Source organism: Neovison vison, chromosome 4, assembly GCF_020171115.1.
Source record: "Neovison vison isolate M4711 chromosome 4, ASM_NN_V1, whole genome shotgun sequence".
In the NCBI taxonomy this organism is placed as follows: domain Eukaryota; kingdom Metazoa; phylum Chordata; class Mammalia; order Carnivora; family Mustelidae; genus Neogale; species Neogale vison.
In genome coordinates this window covers 197,677,553-197,700,459 of record NC_058094.1, presented here as the reverse complement: position 1 = coordinate 197,700,459, position 22,907 = coordinate 197,677,553, and the positions used below count along the sequence as shown (strand labels likewise).

The window sequence follows — 22,907 nt, the reverse complement described above, 5'->3', positions numbered from 1 at the left end:
CACAACTAACAACTATCAGATTCAGAGACAAGAAAAAGATTATAACAACAAGAAATATGACTTCACTTTAGAACCAATAACCAGAGATCAAAGATGAACTTAAGAAAAGCAGAACAGGCCTCACCCTACTTTAAGGCTTGTAGACAGACCACTATGTTGCAATCAGCACAAATTCCTGGAATGACGTGTCATGAAGGGATGGTGTCTTATCTCCTCTTTGACTGCTGTTGCTTTCTTGTTGTTCATTTATTAAATCACTAAAAATGTTATTTGTAAAGGGCGTGCAAGATCTTTTTACCTACTTTGAAGGGTTTTGTTGGTTGGTTTGTTTACAGTTTTAGATCTTTTCAAAAAGTGGGAAAAATATGAAAGATTGTGATAGACTTGTTATTTTAAACATTTCATTTAAAGAAAATGGATTCTGACTATATTGTGTTGTATGGATATTTTTCATCAGCAAATCAATGAGCTGGGTTATGTTAATGATGAACATATAAATTTAAGACCTAAAGAAAGTATCCTTTTTTTTTTTTCTTTTCTGTTCCTTTTTTCCTGGACAGAATATCTAGAGAGAAGTATCTCTTTCCTCTGATAAGCAGGGCCTCCTAGAATAGGTCATGAATACTGGCATTATCTGACAAAGTTCAAATAAGTTTAAAATTTAGTCTTTTTGCAGACTTTATTTTTATTTTATTTTATTTTTTAGGATAGACTGACAATTCTTTCTACCTCTTCTCTCTTCAGATTTCAGGCAGCATAGTTATAGGAAATCTGACTAATTCTCTAGATAAATATATTATTAATGATAATTTCTCCCTGTCTAATTTCACAGCATGAAGTTACTATTTTCTTAACTAGTATTCAACCTCTGGGTTTTAGGAATTGATATTAATTTCCTGCAATCTTTTCTTTGTATGTAGTACTCATTAAAATTGTACACTGAAACATTTTCTTTGTCAAATTATCTTACTTTTTTTGTAGAGGCTGCATAGAATGCCTTACTCAGGGCAAATTGGTGACAATAACTATCTGGAATTTGCATATGATAGCTAGGATGTTCTTTTAAAAAGATAGATACTACAGGCCTACCTGCACTTACATCAAGAAATACCTGTGTTGACCAATCAGCAATCACTGATAAGTCTAGATCTACACATAAAACCAAAGAGTTCTATTAACCAAATACATTTATTCAACATGTATTATGTACAAAGCATAATCCATGTACTATCGGAAACTCAAGTTGAGTAAGACACAGTTCACAAGTCAGGAGATCACATGATAGTGGGGGAATGAGTGAGGTGCACCAGAGAGGCAGGGAGGGAGAGTGTGGATCTCAGTGTTAAACCCAGATTCTAATCTAGATGTTGTGCAAGTCACTTAACCTTTCTGCTCTCTTCTGCATTATAAGAATAATTAAAATCTTTTATTTCCAAGGCTTTATATATATATATACTATGCTTACCTTAGTATACTAGTATACTACATATGTACATTTGAAATACTAGTCAGAGAGCTGTTCTGGGGTTCGTGAAGGAGAAACCATATTACATTGAGATTTTTTTGGAAGTGCTTTAGGAAAAGATGATATTTGAAATACAGTTATGAGGGATACTTAAGATTTTAAGAGGTAGCCAGGAACACAGAAAAGTAACAAGTTAAGAGAACAACATAACAAAAGTCAAGAGGTGAGGAAAAAAAAATGCTTAATAATGGCTGGTAGAACAGATAGGAAACTCTGAAGGATTTTTATAGTTCATATGGATAAAAATAAAGACCTGTTGGATTCAGAGGAATACTTTGAGTGAGCATGTTAGCAAGTGAACTTTTGGTGCAGATGGTCGAATCTGGCTCATCTGGGGCTTAAGCATGAAAGAAATTTGTTGGTTTATGTCACGTGTAAATTGTTAATACTATCGCATGCAGGCAGCCCTCCGTAACATTGCCTTTGTTTTCTTCTGTGCTGGCTTTTTTCCCAGCTTGCGAGCAAACACTATCATAGCCTATTCCAAGCTATGCACATATTTCCACATGGTTTCTTCTTGCTAACCAGTTTTTGTTTTGTTTTGTGTTTTGCTTTTTTGCCGACATCTACTTCTTCACAAGGAAGAGAAGTTTCTGATTAATTTAAGCCAATTTTGGTGGCCCCGCTTTCCCCTGGCAGAGACGGTTTTAGGAAAGAGCTTGTGTTGTGATTTTGACATGTTGAGCAGCTCCCTGGGAATTTTCTTAAGTCTTTAAAGTAGACCCAAGAAAGAGAAGGGTTTTGCCTCTCTGTGATGTTCTAGGACAATGTGACTGATGTAGTCACATAGCCCAGAAGCTATGTAAATAAAGAAAATCAAAAGAAACAAAGGGAGAAGAAAAACTGAAAGAAATCCTGCTTATATGACCCTGGAGAATTCTTTACCTGTGGATTTCACATTACGTAAGATTTTTTTTCCCTTTATTTTATAAGCTAAGTGTATCAGAATTTTTTTATTGTTATATAGCCAAATTCATCTTAATGGATACAGTCAGTCAGGGTTGGCAACCTAAGGGAGGGAGAACATCGTTTTCCCCCTTAGTTCCAGTTAAATCTCTGGGATGATTCTTACCAGAGCAATGTGTGTCATATGTCTAATCCAAGTCAATTTCTCTGGGTCTTGGGCTCACCCTAGAGCTGTGGATTGAGCAGCCCCACACAACAAACTACCTAGACTAAGAGTGAGAATGAGAACAGGAGTTGTGCTCGCTTCAGCAACATATACACTAAAATTAGAACAGGAGTTGTTAACAAAAATGTCAGGGAATTCTAACGAGGCTAAACCAACAGATGTCCATTATGGCAAACTTCAAAAGTGAGATAGTTAACAATTAACAATAATTATTATTAATTTCTCACCTATTATTTGAGACTCACTTTTCTATATATTTTACTTACAATTTCTAGTTCTCCTAGAAATCTGTAGAATCTCAGGGCCTGTTGACTGAGTGTGCTGTTAGTCATTTTAGCATTCTCTTGCTGTGGAAGCAGGAAACCTTGGATCTCACTTAGCTAAGATTTATCCTAGGAACACTGCATATAGGCTTAACTAAATGTCACATAATAAGTTCTATTGATGGGAAACTTGAAAGCTCCTGAGGGGAATCTTGGACCACTTGTGGTCATCCTTCCCATTTATCCAGGTTGAATGAAGGAGTTCAAAGTCTTTGCCGATCAATTTAGCCCACGTATTTCTGACCCAGAAATGAATGTTGAGTGATGAGTGACTAGAGTTAGAATAATTAAGAAGTTACCTCTTGTTTTCTAACCCTAATGTGTGAGCATCTTCTTACTGTAACAACTATGTAAACTAGATTGCAAAGAGCCAAGGTGCAAGAAACATTCAGCCAAACCAGTCATACTTTTGACAAAACCCTAACCTGTCAGTTTCTCAGTCTCTTTAGTGTCAATTTATTTTTCTCTTCCCCATTTAGCCATTCCTTCACATGATTGCATCCTAGATCTTGTTATTGCTATTTTTTCTATCCCATAAGATCTTCATTTCACACTTTTTAACCCTAACATTCTATTTGTACCTCTACTGTAGTGTTATTATTTCATCAGTTGTTCAAGCTCCAAATCAATGGACTCTATCACTGTTTTCAATAGTTATGACTTCACACTCACAACATTTTGGAAATTTCTTTAACCTGTCTAGAGTCCTTGGTCAAGCACTCTAACCAGTCCTCTTGCAAACACTCCTAACATCTCCTCTCTTTTTCTTCATTTTACTTCCTTGGCAAAACCCCTGCCCTGATTAGACTTCTCTCATCTTACTCCACATCTCAACCCGAGCAGGTTAACGGATAAAATTTCACCACATTGTTCATAGTACTCACCTCAAATACATCACCGAAACTTCGCAGGGCCTTTCACCACCCATTCTGCAGGTGTACACAGGGCATAGCTGTGTACTTTCATGAGAACTTTCATTTATTCAGACCAGTTTTTAATATCTCCCCTTCTCTCCTCAAAACCCTGCAATTCATTGCCCATTCTTCATTTTTGCAGCCAATTTCTCTTTTACAATGTATTTCAAGGAGAAATGTATGCAACACTATTGGATTCATTCATTAGTAGATTGGCATCACCAATTCTACTAAATCATCTGCATCTGTTTTAATTTCTTCTGCCATCTCTTCTATTAGAATAATTGCTCCTGCTCATAATCTAAGGCCAGCCCACCACTTGTGCCCTGAATCTTACTCCTTCTTACCGTCTCAAGGTCTTTCCTTCTCTAAATAGTGAGTCCTTCTCCTCCATAATCAGTCTATTCTGATCTATAGGGTTATGCATATCATCATTACACTGGTCTTTAATAACACTCCCTAAAAGTAAAACCAAAACTCCTTCTGAACACATTTTCTCTCTGGTTGCCACACTATTTCATGACTGACTGACACACAGAAGGGCTTCTTGCTTCCATCCTCACCCTGCCACCATTTCCTACCCTTCTGTTTTCTAGTCTCCAACAGAGCCATTGTCCTCACAATTCTAAAGGAGCTCTTAAAACCAACTGAAGTAGAAGACAGTAGTAAGGTCTTCGTTCTCACCTCACTTGGCTTCTCGGTGGTATTTGCCGTGGTTGACCATTTTTCCTTCTTGATGTATGATCGGGGATTCTCTGGCACCACATTTTCTGCTTTTCTACCCACCTTCCTGGTTCTTTCTTTTCTAATAGGTGTCTAAATTCTTACCTGTTCCAAGGCACAGACTTCAGCCCTCTTTTCTCATGTATTTATACATCCTACAGGTGATCTCTACCCTTTTCTAGCCTAGATCTCTCCCCTATATGCTAGACCCATTTATCCTACTGCTTGACATCTTTAATGCTTCTAACAGACATCTCAAACTTAATATGATTGACAGAAAGCTCCCCCCCCCACTGCCTACTCAAATCTACTTTTGGTTCATCTAGAACCCCTACTCCTAAAGAGTCATCTTTCTTCTCTCTCTTACTCCCACACCTCCACATCTATCAGTACATTCTCACAAGCGTTCAAGATTTCCCAAATCTCCCAGCTTCTTATCAGCTCCTCTACTAAAAACACTTTTCCAAGTTACCATCATCTCTCACTTGAACTTCAGAAACAGAATCTAGCCTAACTTCTCTGCTACTTCTTGCCCCTTACAGCTGTTCACACAGTAGCCAGAATGATCTGCACAAAGCAAAAATTAGATCCTGTTTGTCCTTGCTTAACATTCTGTTAACTTCCTAAAATCCTCAGAATATAATCCAGACATTTTACCATTGTCAGCATTTCCCTTTAACTTTAGGCTTTGGCCTCAATCGCTTTCTTCCTGCCCCTTGAACATGATATGCATACTCTCATCTTAGGACCATTGAACTTCCTGTTTTGTCTCAGATCTTTGCATGCTTGCCCCTTTGCATGGCTGAAGTTTCCAATCTTCAGTCAATATCAACTTGTCACAGAGGCCTTCCACAATCAGGCTAGCTAAAAGACCCCATCTCATCAGTCCCTAAATCACTGTCTTATTTTGATGACCTCTGACACTTATTAGAATGATTATTTTATTTACCTATTTATTGTGTGCTCCCACCCCTAGAATGTAAACTCTTTGAGGATAAGCATTTTGTCTGTATGTCCCTGGAACCTAGAGCTGTGACCTGTTTATTATTTTATCCTCAGCACCTAGCATAATGCTTAGCACATCATAGGGGTTCAGCAAACACATGTTAAATAAATATTTCAAAATCCACACATATTGAAAAAATTATTCCCATTATACATTAGTATTTAATAATTTTTTTAACAGAAAAAGCAGTAGCAACAAGGATAACAACTATTATAATAGTTACTGTGCCTCAGGTACTTGTTCTGTGACAAGGATTGTGCAGAACGCTTTTTGTGAAAAATTGTATAGATCATCCCAACAAACCTATGGGAGAGAGGCTAGTATTACCTGTAATAACTTTACAGTTGAGGAAAGAGGCTTAGAGAAGTGCAGTAATTTGTCCTGGTTACCGCAGTTAGTGAATGGCAGGGGAGGGTTTGAATCCAGTCCTGTAGGATACCAGATGCAACAACAACCCTACCCACCCTCCTGTGCCAGCAGCCTCAGAAGGAAGCTGTTTCCTAGAACTGAAGAATCCTAAGATTTGAAGGAACCCCGGCCTGATAGGATTCTCTGCCACACACATGTAGGCTGATAGCTTAGCCGGTGAGTTTAGATCTGTCTCCCTGTAATTTCCACTGGGTGGTCTTGGTTTCACCCCTTCCTTTTCGAGACGTGGTGGTGCTGAGTAACTCATTTCTTTTATCCTAGATAGCTATTTTTTCAATCAGGTGTCTCTAAATGCTGGTGGCATTTGGCAATCTCAGTAAACTGTTATAGTTCAAGACCATTCCAGAGACGAGGACTGAGTAAACATTAACAACCCCTTGCATTTGGTTGGAACTTGAGAGGACAGCATAACATCAACAAGCAAGCTTTTGTCAAGCACAATCTAGAGCAGATTAGTCTTAAAGTCCAAGGAAGAGCCAAAGTTCACCTTGGCGCTGAGTTTTCTGCCCAGTCCTCTCAGCTATTGTTTGCCAGTTTTTAAGGAAAAGAAAATGATGAAGTAGAAAGAGAAAACGGTTGCTCTCGTGAAGGTTAGAGACACTGCAGCGTTAAAACTGGTGAGCAAGTGCATTTTGGAATTCTTTCAATGTCTGGAGATGAAGCCACCTTAAATACTGAATGTCAGCTTTATAAACTAATAGTCAATAAAACAAGGTATGTAGAAATTGAGCTTTGAAATGCATAATATATAATCTGCTGTACACCAACAAACTTGTTTACTTACAACATAGTGTTAGGTGCTCTGGATACAGTAAGAATACTGTTATTGTCTCTGTAGTAAAAAGAAGAATTGTTAAAAATGTATATTGGGACTTTTCTATCAGAAAGTGAGGGTTCCACTGGTTATTTATTGTAGTGTTTATATTAAGTCAATTGCTGTTTTTATTAATTTAGTATTAAGTAGATCATATGCATATAAAGTGTGTGATGCAAAAGTATTTCTAAGTTACCATCTCTATTTTGTGTTTTATCTTTTCTACTTAAGTTATAAACCAGCTGGCCAAGGACAAGGGACCTTCTACTCCCGCCCAACACATTATTTTTCTTCACTCATAATAGAACAAAAATACTAATAACTCAGTGGGACTTCTCTATTCAATGTTTGTCATTCAAACCTCATATGTAGCCCTGCTTTTGCAAATAAAATACAGAGGGAGATCAATAGTGTGTGTCTTAAAACTGGAAAAATCTAGTTTACTACATTTAAATGAACAAATACCCCAAAGGAAAAAAAATAATCTTTTAAATGCCATTTTTTTATGTATGCATACATTGTGTGGTATGTTCTCCCCTACAGTGCTCTCTCTTTATGCCTGATGTTTCTCTTCTTTTTATGTCTACAGTTATTCTAATAATTTCAGGCTTACTTTTACCATTTTAGTTCTACCATGAATGTCTTCACAGAAAAGAAAAATAGAAGATCCAAACAACTCAGTTTTCCCATGAACCTTACACTAAATATGTGATGTAAATATAGACACATAGATATCACACATACACATATATATGTAAAGGGTATATGAAGTTTTTTGCTTTTAGTGTTTATACTGAAAAATTTTCTGAAAATATATAACAAATGTATTTTCTTTCCTCTTTTGTATTTATAATGAGATTATCTGAGAGAAGGACTTATTGCACACATAGACCACACATACATATAGACAAACATACATAGTATACATATATAATACATCTATACACATACATTATGCATACATATGTACACACACACACACACACACACACCTCTCCAGAAAATTCTCAGGCTTTTAGATAAGTAATTAATTTTCATGAACACGGTAAGTAGTATATACTACAGTACTCTCTTTGCTGAGTGGAATATAAATGAAGAGGGGAAAAACAATAAATATAAACCAAATTATTAAATTTATGATTGAGTTTATCAGTCCTGTATGTTTTGGTGAGGAGAAAAATAAACCGCGCTGCCATGAAAGAGAGTGTTGGAGAACGTTTGGACTTTAAGTTGAGCCTTAGAGAGTAGGTTGGATTTTGATACTTGAATAAAACAGAAAAAAGTTGTTCAATGGCTTCCAACTTTTTGCATGTTCAAATCACTTCTTACCATTCAGTGTTAAGGAAAGGACCTTTCCGGACTGGGGTAGGTAGTAAAGAATCCAGCCTTTGTTTCATATAGACCCAAAATTAAATCCCAAGCCCACTATTTATATAACTGTATGATCTTGAGATAACTTAATTTTTCAGTTTTAATTATTTTATATTTAAAACGGGAAACATTTTAACTCCTCGTGGAGTTTTTACAAAGATTACTTGAAACTGTCATATCATCTTCCACAACTGCATCATTTCACATTCACATCATCAGAAAAGGTTCCAATTTTTGCACCTTACCAACACTTGTTATTTTCCTTTCTCTTGATAATAGTCATCTTAATGAATGTGAAGTGGTATCACATTGTAGTTTTAATTTATATTTCCCTAATGACTAATGATGTTGAGCATCTTTTCATGTGCTTATTGGCCTTCTTCTTTGGAGAAATGTCTATTCCAATCCTTTGCCCATTTTTTAATCGGGTGGTTTGTTGTTGCTGCAGTTGTTGAGTTGTTGGAATTTTAAGAAAATATAATCTGGATATTAATCTCATACAATTTGCAAATAGTTTCAATATTATACTGATGAGTTATCTTTCACTCTCTTTTTAATGTGCTTTGATGTACAAAGCTTTAAATTTTGATGAAGTCTAAATTCTTTTTTTTTTTCCTTTTGGTTTCCTGTGACTTTAGTGGTAGATTAAAAAAAAAAATCACTGAGCTCATTATCAAGATTTCACCCACCTTTTTTCTGAGAACCTTCATAGTTTTAGCTCTTATGTTTAGATCTTTGATACATTTCAAGTTAATTTTTGTATAACGTATAAGATAAGGGTCCAACTTTATTCTTTTGCATGTGGAATCTACTTTCTCCACCATTATTTGAAAAGACTGTGCTGTCCCTATTGAATGATCTTGGCACCTTTGTGAAATCATTTCACCGTATGGTTGAGGGTTTATTTCTACACTGTGCCTGAAATAGTGCAGAAATTCCACTCCATCAGTCTATGTCTGCTATTATGCAAACATCCACTATTTTGATTATTGTTACTTTATTGTAAGTTTTAAAATCTGGACATGTGCGTCCTCCACCTTTGTTCTTTTTCAAGATTGTTTTTGGGGACCCCCAAAATTCTTTTTTTTTTTTTTTTTTCCCAATTTATTTATTTTCAGAAAAACAGTATTCATTATTTTTTCACCACACCCAGTGCTCCATGCAAGCTGTGCCCTCTATAATACCCACCACCTGGTACCCCAACCTCCCACCCCCCCCGCCACTTCAAACCCCTCAGACTGTTTTTCAGAGTCCATAGTCTCTGAAAAATTCCCTACTACTCTCTAACGCCCCTTGTCCTCCATGCTATTGGTTATGCTCCACAAATGAGTGAAACCATATGATAATTGACTCTCTCTGCTTGACTGATTTCACTCAGCATAATCTCTTCCAGTCCCGTCCATGTTGCTACAAAAGTTGGATATTCGTCCTTTCTGATGGAGGCATAATACTCCATAGTGTATATGGACCACATCTTCCTTATCCATTCATCCGTTGAAGGGCATCTTGGTTCTTTCCATAGTTTGGCGACTGTGGCCATTGCTGCTATAAGACCCCCAAAATTCTATATGAAGTTTAGAATGGGTTTTTCTTTTTCTACAAAAAGTGCTTTTGAGAGTCAATGGAATCTGTAGATCACTTTGGGTATTGTTGTCATCTTAATAATATTAAGTCTTCTGATCAATGAATATGCAAGGCCTTTCTATGTATACATATCTTTTCAAATTTCCCTTAGCAATATTTTTTCATTTTTGCTGTACAAGTCTTTTGGCTCCTTGAGTAAATGTTATTACTAAATATTTTATTCTTTTTGATGTTCTTGTAAATAGGATTGGTTTCTTAATTTCCTTTTCAGATTCTTTATTGCTGGTGTATAAAAGATACACTGACTTTTGGATGTTCATTTTATATCTGGCAACTTTGCTGTATTTCTTTGTTGGCTCTAATAGCTCTGTGTGTATATGTGTGTGTGTAATCTCAGGTTTTTCTACATATAAGATCATGTCATCTATGAACATGATCATTTTATTCATACTTCTCCAATTTGGATAACTTTGTTTCTTTTTCTCGCCTAATGGCTCTGGCTAGAATTTCTAATACTATGTTGAACAGAAGTGGTAAAAACAGACAACATTGTCCTGCTTATTTTTAAATCTCAACTTGTACTCTTAGTATTACCTTTCTTTCACTTGAAATAGTATTTAGTTATTATTAATTCTTTTTCCTAAATCTTGTCAGAAACATGTCATTTCTGTTAATTAAAAAAAAAACTTGCTTTGTGGATCTACTTTTATATTTTTTCAATAATTTTTGTTCTTATTTTATTATCTTTTCTACTTTCTTTGGGTTTATTTGGTTATTTTCCTAGCTTCTTGAGAATGATAATTTATCGAATTTCAAATTTTTATCTATTTTTTATGTTACTTTTTAAACGTATAAATTTCCTTCTATAGCATTGTTTTGCTATATCCCAGAAGTTTCTTTATGTGTATTTTTAGTATCTTTTACTTATTTCTAAATTCCAGCATGATTTTGTCTTTACTTTTGAATTATTTAAAAATTTCCAAGGATTTTAGAAATCAAGTCTCTATGAAATACATTGAAGGTGTTTTTGACAGAGTTCATAATCAATATTTATATATGTCCTATATATACTCAAGAAAATTATATGTTCTCTAATTTTTGGATATGGAAGTTTGCAGTGTCTATTGGGCCAAGCTTTTAGTTTTTTTATTCAAAGGTTCTATAACATTACTGATTATTGTTGTCTGCTTGACTTTCCAAAAATGAGGAGAAATGTCAAAATTTCCCACTACATTGGTTGATTTATTAATTTTGCCTTACAGTTCAAAACAGTTTTGCATATTTTGAGGTTATTTTATTACATGAATGCATGCCTATAATTATAATTCTTTTTTGAGAATTTCACTCTTTGTTATTATGTAGAGACTCTGTCTATCCCTAGTACATTTTCAAATTTTTAAATCTATTTTCTCTGATATTTATATAGCTATGTCAGTTTTCTATGGTTATCATTTACTGGCTATATCTTTTTCCATTCTTTAATTTTCAATCTTTGTGTGAAAACCTTCACTATGTAGGTGTGTCTCTTGTATTGTCTTATCCAAACTGTCAGCCTTTTTGCTGAGAGGTTTGACTCCTTTACACTGATATGTTTTAACCTGTTTCTCTCATCTTACTTTATTATTTAAGTGTGCCCATTTATTTCTCCTTAGTTTTAACTACTTTTACACCCTTGGGTTTCCTTCTGCTTCATTTCAATCATATTGATATTATCTAAACTTTAATACCGAGTTATATCATTATATATTTCATTTTTTTTTACCTTGGTTCTCCTCATATTTTTTAGACTACAACCACTTACTAAGGTATGTGATCATTTTTATTTTGTATTTTTGAAGCATATTCTTTAAATATCTTCTTCTATTTAAGTACTTTATCCAAAACTGTTTTCAATGTTCGTTTTTCTGGGTAAACATCCTTAAGTATTTTATGACTTTAGGAATATTTCTATCATGGCCTCATTTGTGAATGACTCTTAAGCTGGATATAAACTTGTGTTTTAAGTTCTTTTCTTTCAACATTTAAAAAATACTCACTTTCCTCTTTCATTCAATGTTGCTATTGAAAACTCTTACGTTAACCAGATTCTTGTTCCTTTGGACATAATCTTACCTTTTTCTCTTTAGGCTTTTAGATTCTCTACTTTGTCATTGTATACTCTAAAATTTCACTGGAATATGCCTGGGGTAACTTTTTCCTATGTATTTTTTAATAAAAATAAAATCATAATAAAATAAGATTTAATAAAACAATAGACTTTAGTTAGTTAATTCTCAGAAATGTATCTCCATTATTTCTTAAAAAATTTTCTTTCTTCTAATTTTATTTCTCTTTCTCTCTGCAACTTTTAATATTTGTATTGTAGTTCTAATAACTCTGTCTTCCATACTGACTAGACTTTCTTCTATATGTTCTATTTCTGGGTCCTTTTCTTCATCCTCCTGAAAGATTACTTCAATTTGGTTTTATAGTTTACTGATTCCATTATTCCTTTCTCACTGTGTTTATGATGCTATTTTCCATTTTATATTCTTTGTAATACTATTTTTCAAGTACTATATTTTCAAACCTCTTCTTTCTGCTTATTCACTTTGGCCATTCATATGTTAATTTGTTCTAATATAATTAATTATTACAAACTTTTTTTTTTAGAACAAACATTAGACTAATTTAATAAAATTGGTTTCATGTGATCTTTTTTTTTAATTTTTGCTTCTGGTGTTATTTCTCACATTGCATGTTGTTTTACTTTTGAAAAAATCATTTTCCTCAAATGTTTTGATATGTTGACTAGTTTGTTTATTTTCTTCAGGGAATATCAGCTACCGTGAAATTACATATGTAAAAGTACATATGTGGGAAGGTCAGGGCCTAGTCTACTTCAGTCTTTATAGTCTCACTAATGGAGGTGTGACTAAAATCTAGGGTGGAGAACCCTAAACAACAAGAACCACTGGCAATCACTCCTCACCTGAAGGCAACTTCTGAGATCAGGGGTTCATGCTTTTTACCAGAAGGAAGTATTGTCTTGGAGAGTATGTTCTAACTTTTGAAATAATATCATGATAAATTCTTTATCATATATATTTAAAATTTGTAATTTTATTGTTAATACTGATATGTTCCCCTATTGTCATGTCAAGGGTTTGCTTTACTGAAAAAGCAATGTTTTTAAAACCAGAATAATAAGTATTTCTTCATAAAATATCTATCCAGTTTCCTACTAATCTACAAAATAAAGTTAATACATTACCTAAGTAACATATACCTCTGAGAAAAGTAGATACAATTTTGCTTTGTAAGCCTTTTCAAGGGTGTATGTAATCTTTAAATTTTCACTAACATTGTACTCACATATTTTAAAGGAGGAAAGGCACTATAGATAACAGGAAGTATAATACATATTTCAAATTGAAACCAGTTGTCTAATGATATTCAAAAAGTGATTAGCCATTTACATGAAATAGAGTGGTACCTACAGCATAAAATTAAATATGATATTAATCATTACGCTTTAGGGCATAAATTAAACAATAATCAAGGTCAGAAGAAAATGTAATATACCTATAGTTAAGCAGGATTAGATTCATTATCAGAATTCCAGCACCATTTCTATATTAGGTATGGTCTGACCAAGTAACATGGACCCAGAGTAATGTTATAGTTGGGAACTTATCACTTTATTGTTACAGTATATATATAATATAGCTCCTTTTCTTCTTAAACATTTTTGCAATTTGTCACTGCTGCATTGAAATCCATCTGAATTCAAGCTCTTCAGAGAAAAGTGCCCTTTCTCTGGTTCCTTCCCTCTTCCTTCCCCCTCACTCCCTATCTTTTTTTACAGCACATCCATTGTATTTCTCAGAGGCACAGAGGAAATGTACAATCCAGGTTGGTGATGCCTCAGCTATAACCAACAAGATTTTCAAAAAAGGTCTTGAAATTTTTTACTTTTACAGTATGACTAAATGACTCACACGTTAGGGAGATATCTGCTTTTAGGATTTCTTCCTAATTGTATTGTTCCTATATAAGCACTCATCATCTCTCCAATTTGATCAACTATTTTTCAGATGAGGAACTTGAACATGAGTAAATATTCAACTTAAGTATTCCCTTCCAAGATTTATGAAGTAAAAATACATTTGAAAACAGTGAGTTTATATAAAATAAAGATGAGTCTTAATGAAAAAAAAATAAAAATAAAGATGAGTCTTAATAGAGTAAATAATGAAAAGAACCGACATATAAAAATATGTATCAGAATAACATATTCATCCATGATATCCTTACTGATATACATATTCACATATATTAGCCTGATTTCCACTATATTTTTCAAGTTCCTTTTCCTCCAAAATTCATAATATTTGTTACTGTAGTTTAATGGATTATTATGTCAGAATTAACTTTGGTCTTAAAATGTTCTTTCTTCACATTTATTTTCAGTCTGACTTTATAAGTATCAAAAATTTCCCTCAGTTTGGAGTTTTACAAAAAATGTAAATAAGGAATTAAGAATCTCTGTAATAATATAGTTATAATTTTGTTTGATTATGTGTATTATTTCTAGTCCTTAAGAAAAGAAAAAAGTTGCTACTTATTTTGTTCTTATTTTACTGCCCAGAAATGAAATATAGGTACTTAAATGGAAATATTTTAAATGTTCAAATCCTACATTTTAAATGTGGTTGCTCTGGATTAATGAATATTAACTTGAATTATGAATATTATTTAAATTAAATTTTCTTGGGAAGTCAAATCAATAAGCACATTTTAAATAATAAATTTTTACAATTTTGAATTGTGTTATAAAACATCTTAGTTTTCTGAAAAATTGTTCTCAAGAAGCACATTAGAAATTGCAGTGTTTCTATAATTAGATGTACCCTATATCCACTAGAGGCAAAAGTAGTTTTAGACTACTTTTGGTTACCAGCTGGGATATTTATAATAATCTAGAACATTAAGTGTGCGAAGAGAAAAAGTATGCCTTCCAGGAAGGAAAGAAAGTTTCTCACTTAATTAACAGTGTAAAACACCTCTTGACTGTGAGTTGCTGGTAGCACTGATGGCATTAAGAAGGCTTCCAAAATGTTCAGCCATTATACCTAATTTATGATATGCAGTGACCTTTCCAGCTTTGCTAATATGTATTTTGATTTTGTCCAAGCGACTTTTTAAAATATTACTCATTTATAACCAGGTAATGTGCAGATCAAACTTCCATAACTTTGTAAATATTAATCAGAATTTTCTTTCATGAGTGAACTAATTTCTATTTTTGCTTAAATATAAATAGCTTTTTCTTAACATATCCACAAGCATCCCATAATGATTTTAAAAAGTCAATGCATACTCACTCTTGTTTACAATTAAAATGCTGTATATAAAAATTACTAATAAAATGGCAAATTTAAAATATGCATCTAAATATATCTGTGTCTACAGGAGGTTTAATTCATCTTTTCTTCCTTTTATTTCTAAAGTTGTCTGGAAGTATTTTGGACGTATATAGTGGTGAGCAGGGAATTTCATCAGTTAATATGGGCCTTACAAGTGCTTCCTGTCCAAGTAGTCTGCCAATGAAAAGAGAAATTACAGGTAATGTTGCTTTTTAGTTTTATCCCTTTTAAGTCAACTACTTCCTTTGTTATATAACAAATTATCCCAAAACTTAACAACTTGAAATAATAAATATTTATTCTCTCATATCATCTCTATGGGTCAGAAATCCAGAGATGGCTTAGAAAATTGGTTTTCACTCAGTCTTCCATAAGACTACAGTCAAGATGTTGTCCAGAGGTACAGACATTTGAGACAAGGCAGGCTAGAGGATGTGCTCCCAAAACAGTTCTGTTGCAGGTCTTGAAAGTTAGTGCTGTTTGTTGGCTAGAGACTTTGTTTCTTTACCATGTGAACCTTTCTATGAGTCTGATCAAATGTCCTCATGACATGACTGGTGATCCAAGAGACACTAAAGTGGTACCTGAACGTGTCTTTTATGACCTAGTCTTGGTCACACTAGTGACCACACTAGTCATTTTCACATATTCTGTTGGTGTCCCAGGTCAGCCCTGTCTAATGTGCAAAGGAACACCCAAGGATGTGAATATCATTGAGAATCATGGTAGGCAATGTTGGAGACTATCACAAATGCTTGCAACCATGTAGCACATAAAGTGTCATTTCCTGGAAGCGTTTGATAAGAATACCTAAGAAGTGTTGCTATTTCCAACTCCAGGGATGTAGAAATCATAGTTAATTATGAAAAATGTTGGTTGTAAAAATTAAGCTGAAATAATTTTGAATAATTTTAAAATTCTTAAAATAATAATAATGATGGAGCAGTTTAATATTTGCTATGCAATGTACCTCTTTTCATCATCACAGTGATCATCAGATAGGTATTATATTACGCCAATTTTACAGATGAGGAGCTGAGACACAGAGAACTTAGGTAATAGATCACATGGCTATTAAAAGGAAGGCCAGAATACAAATCCAGGTTTTACTATTCAAACCCTAAAAGGTTTGCCATTGCCTCTTAAAGAGTGCTCTGCTCCAAATTTCTAAATATTGGCATAAAAATATTATTATGCCATTTGGAGCAAGTAATATTGTATTTTCACCTAATATTTCTGAATTAGGTTGACTAGAGAGGTTGTAAAGTAGAACTAAGCACACTTTAAATTATCTTCCTTTTGATCAGAAACAGATACACGAGCTTTGGCAAAAGAGAGACAAAAAAAGGACAACCACAACCTCAGTAAGTATATTTTCCTTTTTCTCTAAAAAAAAAAAAAAATTAATGCAAGAGGAAATCCATGGAAGCTAAAATATGTGGTCTTTTATTGTCACTTCGTATTATTATGAGGTCATATAACCAAAATAACCATAATGAATAGTATATGTTCACTAGTTGTGCTATTTTGGGAAATTTAAATCATATGAACTCTCAGGAGAGCTACATATTTTTAGGAAGTGAAACATCTCAAATTGTCTCCTTACATTTGAACTCTGTTGTGACTCTTTGACTCAAAGTTTAGAGATAAAAGTGGCTTTAGAAAATGTACACCACTTATAAAGCAAGAAACAACTCCACGTTCTCCTCTTTCTGTGTCAATCTGCCCCTCCCTTCCTAATGATGTTATCTGAAAGACATTGCTGACATTGTACTGTTGAATTCCACCTCTGCAAATTATTTATTTATTTAATAAAATGTCTTTGATGCCTTCCTAGTGGTCCGTTTGACTCTGATGACTGGTCACATGAGATGAGAAATACAAGTGAGGAAGTAGGTTAACAGCAGTATTGAGCTTGATAGTGTTTGGTCACATCTCAAGTGCTTAACTGCCTCAAGTGAGCTCGTCTGAGTGTGAAGCCTTCCTGTTTTGGAAGGCCAATCAAAAAATGAGAAAAGAATAAAATAAAATAAACATAAATAAAAACTTCAAAGTTCTAAAACAAACCAGGATTTTTCTTACATGTGGTTAGTGGAAATTGATCCTCCAGGTACCTGTGGACCCTACATCTGTCTGTTCATATTGTACCTGCTACATCACAGGCTGATCGGGGTTTGCTGATGGTGAGGTTGTGAGGGAAGAGCTGACAAGTGGTTCTAACCATCTGTGAGGTCGTCATGGAAAGGGAAATGTTCTCACTCTGATAGTCCTTAGCAGTGGAGCAGATCACCTTTGGTCCAGATTGTGAGACAAGTAGAACACAAGTAGGGGGGAGCCAGTTATTGATAGAAGGGATTAATACAGCAAGGAATTATGGGCTTTTCTCGTCTTTTAAAACCTGTTAACTCATGACTCTCCTTGCTCTTTTCTTCTTTTCTCTACGTCTCCAGTTTAAATAGCAGGTCATTTAGCATAAAGTATGATAGGTGCCTAGTATGTCCATCGTCAAGTGTTTGCTAATCTGGATTCCCTTACTGGAAGATATTGCTTTTTGGAGGTCTCAATGTTAAAAAACACTTTAATATCCTATTTTAAATATGATGAAGCTAGGACCACCCCTAAAATTTGGGGGGGGGGGTCATGGCAAGAGGACAAATGGAGACCCACTTACCAGAAGTTTAAATATTTAAAAGTTGTAACTCAAGCTAGAGAGTGCTACCTTAAGTATTCTCTATTCTTTCTAAAGACTGGAAGGCCAGATGTGAATTAAGAATTCTCAGATCATCGGAGCTCTGAGTGGGGGGCGTCAGGGTAAGGCAAAGCTAGCCTTAAGCCAGCAGTCCATCTCACTGCTCTCCTGACCCCTTGTTTCTTTCTGTACTGCCAGTGGCCTCAGACATGAGTGCGCACATTTGTCTTATACATTTGAACTCCACAACCACCTGTGTAAATAAATTCCCTCATCCGAATCTTGAGCCTAGAGGTGAGCACATCAGTGTCATGGTCCTCACTCAGGAGGACCTCAGGAGGATGGACCCAGGAAGGAGCCTGCACAGGCTCTGGAAGTGGGCCCAGGGCATTTGGGAGGATAGCCCCAGTGTGAGTTACTCAGTGTAGCTTGACTCCGTGAACTGACTTGCTTGCTGGGAAGGAAGGGTATGGTGAGAGAAGGCAAAAGTGGCTCCTCTTTTTTTTTTTTTTTTAAAGATTTTATTTATTCATTTGACAGAGAGAGATCACAAGTAAGCAGAGAGGCAGGCAGAGAGAGAGGAAGGGAAGCAGGCTCCCCGCTGAGCAGAAAAAGTGGCTCCTCTTAAGTATGGGTCCAGGGTAGTTTCCTCTCTCACCCTGATCTCAGAACAGGAAAGAATGGGTATATCAATGCTGTGGAGAGTGAAACCACACACAGCATGCACTAACCTTGGTAATTTCTTAAAACTTGACTCCTTCACAAATAACTACTACTGGATAGGAAAACATTGAGGAACCAAAGTTCTCATTATAATTACCCATTAGAAATTTATCAAGCACAATCTAAGAAGAGTAGAGTACAAACTTCTGATATCTTACATAAGGTACATTTAAATAATAGATTTTGAAGAAATATTATAGGACTAAACCTTATTTTGAGGTAAAACTGTGAACATCCTTGATAGCTATTCTTCATCTTATATTTAAAAGCCTGTTTTATAATATAGTAGTATGTGTGAACATAGAATTATTAATAATTCTTACTGTGAAATATGTATGTATTTCTATCAGCTTTACCTTTGTTTATCTTTTCAGTTTTTTAATGTGGTGTCATTGTTTTTTGAATTAACTCCCTCAAGAATCAATTATATTCTAATTTTAGAGTAATCCCAATATATTATTACTGAAGGTCAAATCCATTCATGGTAAATTGCTTTGTAGAGTCAATTATTATTCTTTCATGACTTTCCTTGTTTGTGGTAGCAGATCTTAACTTTTAGCATGCATTAAGTATTTTCAAATATTTTTGATATATGGTTTTCTTCTTCATTACCTTTTTCTTCCTCCATTTTCCTGGAAAGATTTTTAAAATGTTACCTATTGAAAAAATACTGTGTAGAAGGATATGTGGTGGTTCTTGATTCTAGGAATTTAGAGCAGATTGTAAGACTACACTCTACTCCATAAGACTGCTTTCTCATAAGGGTCAATATAGGAAACTCTACTTATTTGTATATCTGATATTTACTGAATATTAATTAGATCATAAAATTTCCAAAAGCAGTTAAGTCATGGAAATGCAAACAAAGAAAACGGTCTCTGAATAAGAATTTATACCAGTAGTTCTCAAAATGTGCTTCCTAACAGCATCAACATGACCTGGGAATTCGTCAGAAATGCAAATCCTTGGGCCCCAACTGATGTATGCCAAAGGTTGAAAGCCATTACTCTATATATTATTGAAAAATTTTAAATTAGAAAAATATATTTACAGTCTGATCAACATTTATTTAATATCTCCTATATGCCAAACCCTCTGAGAATAGAAAAATGAGGAATAAATGACCCCTGCCCTCAAGAAGGTCACAGTCTAGTTGGGCACACATGTCTGAGATCTGCCAAAAGTTGTGTTGGGTCTCTGGGGATTGTATAAGAATAAAGCATGGTGCAGACCTTGAAAAATTATGATCCTGATGGGCAAAATGAGTATGTGTGAAATGGTGATCCAAAAAGATAAGTATATATAAATACATATGCATATCAGTATGAGTGAATATTATAGCATTTCAGAAAGTGAAAAAAGTTGTTTTGAGAGAAAATGTTTTTAAAACATTGTCAATAATAGAATCACAATTCTAATACTGTCATTTTTTACTTTTAGATTAAAATATATTTGAATTTTTATTTTGAATATTCTTTTGATTATAAGGAAATTTTTTCACTCACTCGTTTTTAAAGATTATTAAGAAAGTTTACAGCAGTCCAAAAGTGAATTATGCTTCAGTGAGAATAATCAATAACATTTCTCTTTTAATAGTTGAAAGAAGAAGAAGGTATAATATTAATTACCGAATCAAGGAGCTTGGCACTCTTATTCCAAAGTCTAATGATCCGTGAGTTCAACAATCATTTCTATAATAATGTAATAGTTTGAATACCCTCCAACATGGGTGGGAGGGAAAAGAGGGGAAGAGAACCAATTGCTAAGAAACCAAGTAGCTATATGGTAAAGGTAAGGCTACTCCTGGTCTTATTAAGTATCTATTCGAGAATGATAGTTATTAAGCATCAATGTTGTTCCTAACATTTGCTCTTCTGAGATGTAGGAAATAAGGACATTACTTCTTCTCAGTTCACAGCAGGTCTTTCGATATGGCACCAATATTGGTAAATTTAGTGGTAGTATCAAATGTTGTCTATGACACTTCTTGTATACTCAGTTTACAGTTAGAGCAATTCTTCCAATGTGAGATTTATGTATACATGAACATTGAATTGTTAGGTTTTCAGAGGTCCCAAAATTCTGGAGACATGTAGGTAAAAAATAGGTTTGTAAAAACATGCTGATTGATGCCAACCAATAATTAGTTATTGTAATTAAATTTTCAGCCACTTTTTGGTGTCATACACAAAGTCAGTTAAACAAGATGTTTGAAGTTGTAAATTTCAGGAAAGAATTGATTAATCAAAGTATCAAGTTAGAATGTCGAATGTCTCTCCAAAACATAAAAATAAGATCTGTTGCATTAATAACGACTTCAAAAACGTTTCATTCAAACTGAGAACTGGCCTCTCCAAATACTAGTGATCATTCATTATTTGAAAAAAGTGATGAGGGCGCCTGGGTGGCTCAGTGGGTTAAGCCTCTGCCTTCAGCTCAGGTTATGATCTCAGGGTCCTGGAATCGAGTCCCACATTGGGCTCTCTGCTCAGCAGTGAGCCTGCTTCCCCCTCTCTCTGCCTGTCTCTCTGCCTACTTGTGCTCTCTCTCTCTGTCAATAAATAAATAAAATCTTTAAAAAAATAAAAAAGAATTTAAAAAAAAACAGTGATGTTTGATAAAGTGATATATTAGTGAGATTTGGAAACACTTTTTCCCTGAATTCAAATGTGCCAACTCACATGGACAATTCAATAATTTGTAATAGAAGGGAAGGTAGTATTTCTCCTCATGGGCATATTAGGTGGAATGGCACATAGAGCCCCTTTTGGAGAGTCTGAAGAACTTGGTCATAGTGTAGTTGTCATTTGATAACTCTTCAAATTACTTAAAGTCTCTAAGCATGCAACTCCTCCCGTTAGCAGAAGAGAATACCCATTGTCCTGATGGGACTTTTCTTCTTTAGCACTTAATATATATATACATGCACCTTTATTCACCAAGCATTTGAGGTAAAGCCAAGGCTTTTTTTGTTTGAAAATGTGTTTCAACTTTTCTTTCCTACATAAACTGCACTAAAATGTATAGTTTATTTTAATTTCTTTAAAATAAAATAAAAAACTTATACAACTTAAATATAGAGAGACTTTTAAAATGTTTGTTGTAAACCTTATTTGTGACAGCACATTTTTTAGCAACCCAAATTTACTGACATTTTAATTGAGTTTTTCCAAAGCTTTTAATATAATCTTCCTAAAAACAGTAACTATTTTTATAAGTGCTTTCTTTTCTGGCATTCATATTTTGTTAGCTAATGTGCCTATAATTTAATTATATTATCATTATAGTAATTACAGTGGGCATTAATTTAACCTCTCAGTCAGTACATGGCACCACACTGACAACCGAAATACCTGGATGTATCAGAGGGTAGCCCAGTGCTCTCTATTACCTATTTTGTTCTGTCAACAGTCAGTGAACATCACAAAGGGAATGGAGTATTATTAACCTTGAAAGTGATTGGGTAAAGGTCAGTTGAGAGAGGTTCTCTTGTAACTGGTGGAAGCTAACCCACAGTGCCAGAGCATGGTTATATGCAGAAAGCCACATAAAAATTCAAGACTGGACTCTGAAGCCTAACTGACCATCTTCAGATGTCACTATGCCTATAAAGCACCAATCATATGGTTGGGTTTTTATAAACATAAAGCCAAATACTATGTATGAGAATACTGTACAAATGATAACGCTTCTGTAAGCGATGATTATTCTATACTTTATAGAAACTTTGGTTATAAAAAGGCTCCTTTCTCCTTCCAACTCACTGTCTGGAACAGAGAATGGCAACCTTTCCCTGTAAGGGACCAGATAGCAAATATTTTGAGGTCTGTGGGCCACATAGCCTGTGGCAACTTTCTAACCGTGTTGCTGTAACATGAAAGCAGGCATAGACCATATGTACATGAATGAACATGGATGTGTCCTCTGAAACTTTATTGACAAAAATAGACCACAGGTCCTCGTTTGTCTGCCCTGATCTAGAATATAGAAAATCAATTTATCACAGAATTATATCTAAAAGAGACTCTCACTGGTAAAATTTTATTGTAAACATTTTTAAGTGTTTTCCTCCTCTTTATGGACCTCAAGAAGAAGTATCACTATTTATTTTAATTGTATTATATATATGGAATGGTATTTATTTTAGGTCTAATTAAAAACATTAATTAATTCAACATCGAAGATATCTATATGTGGCTCTGTGCACATAACAGGTAGAAGAGATGCTGCATTGTTGGCTGTGGCATTCCAGACATCCAATACCAA

The 22,907-nt window shown here is 34.3% G+C and overlaps 1 protein-coding gene across 4 annotated transcripts in view; it reads left to right on the top strand.

The window, feature by feature from the left end:
• TFEC (transcription factor EC) overlaps positions 1-22,907 on the top strand; it is a 174,045-nt gene that overhangs the window by 147,057 nt on the left and 4,081 nt on the right. For all 4 annotated transcript variants that reach the window (XM_044246415.1, XM_044246414.1, XM_044246418.1 and 1 more), the window contains 3 exons: positions 15,314-15,428; positions 16,537-16,593; positions 20,238-20,313. In XM_044246415.1, coding sequence (XP_044102350.1) covers positions 15,314-15,428; positions 16,537-16,593; positions 20,238-20,313 — 248 coding nt within the window. The remainder of the gene's footprint in view (positions 1-15,313; positions 15,429-16,536; positions 16,594-20,237; positions 20,314-22,907) is intronic.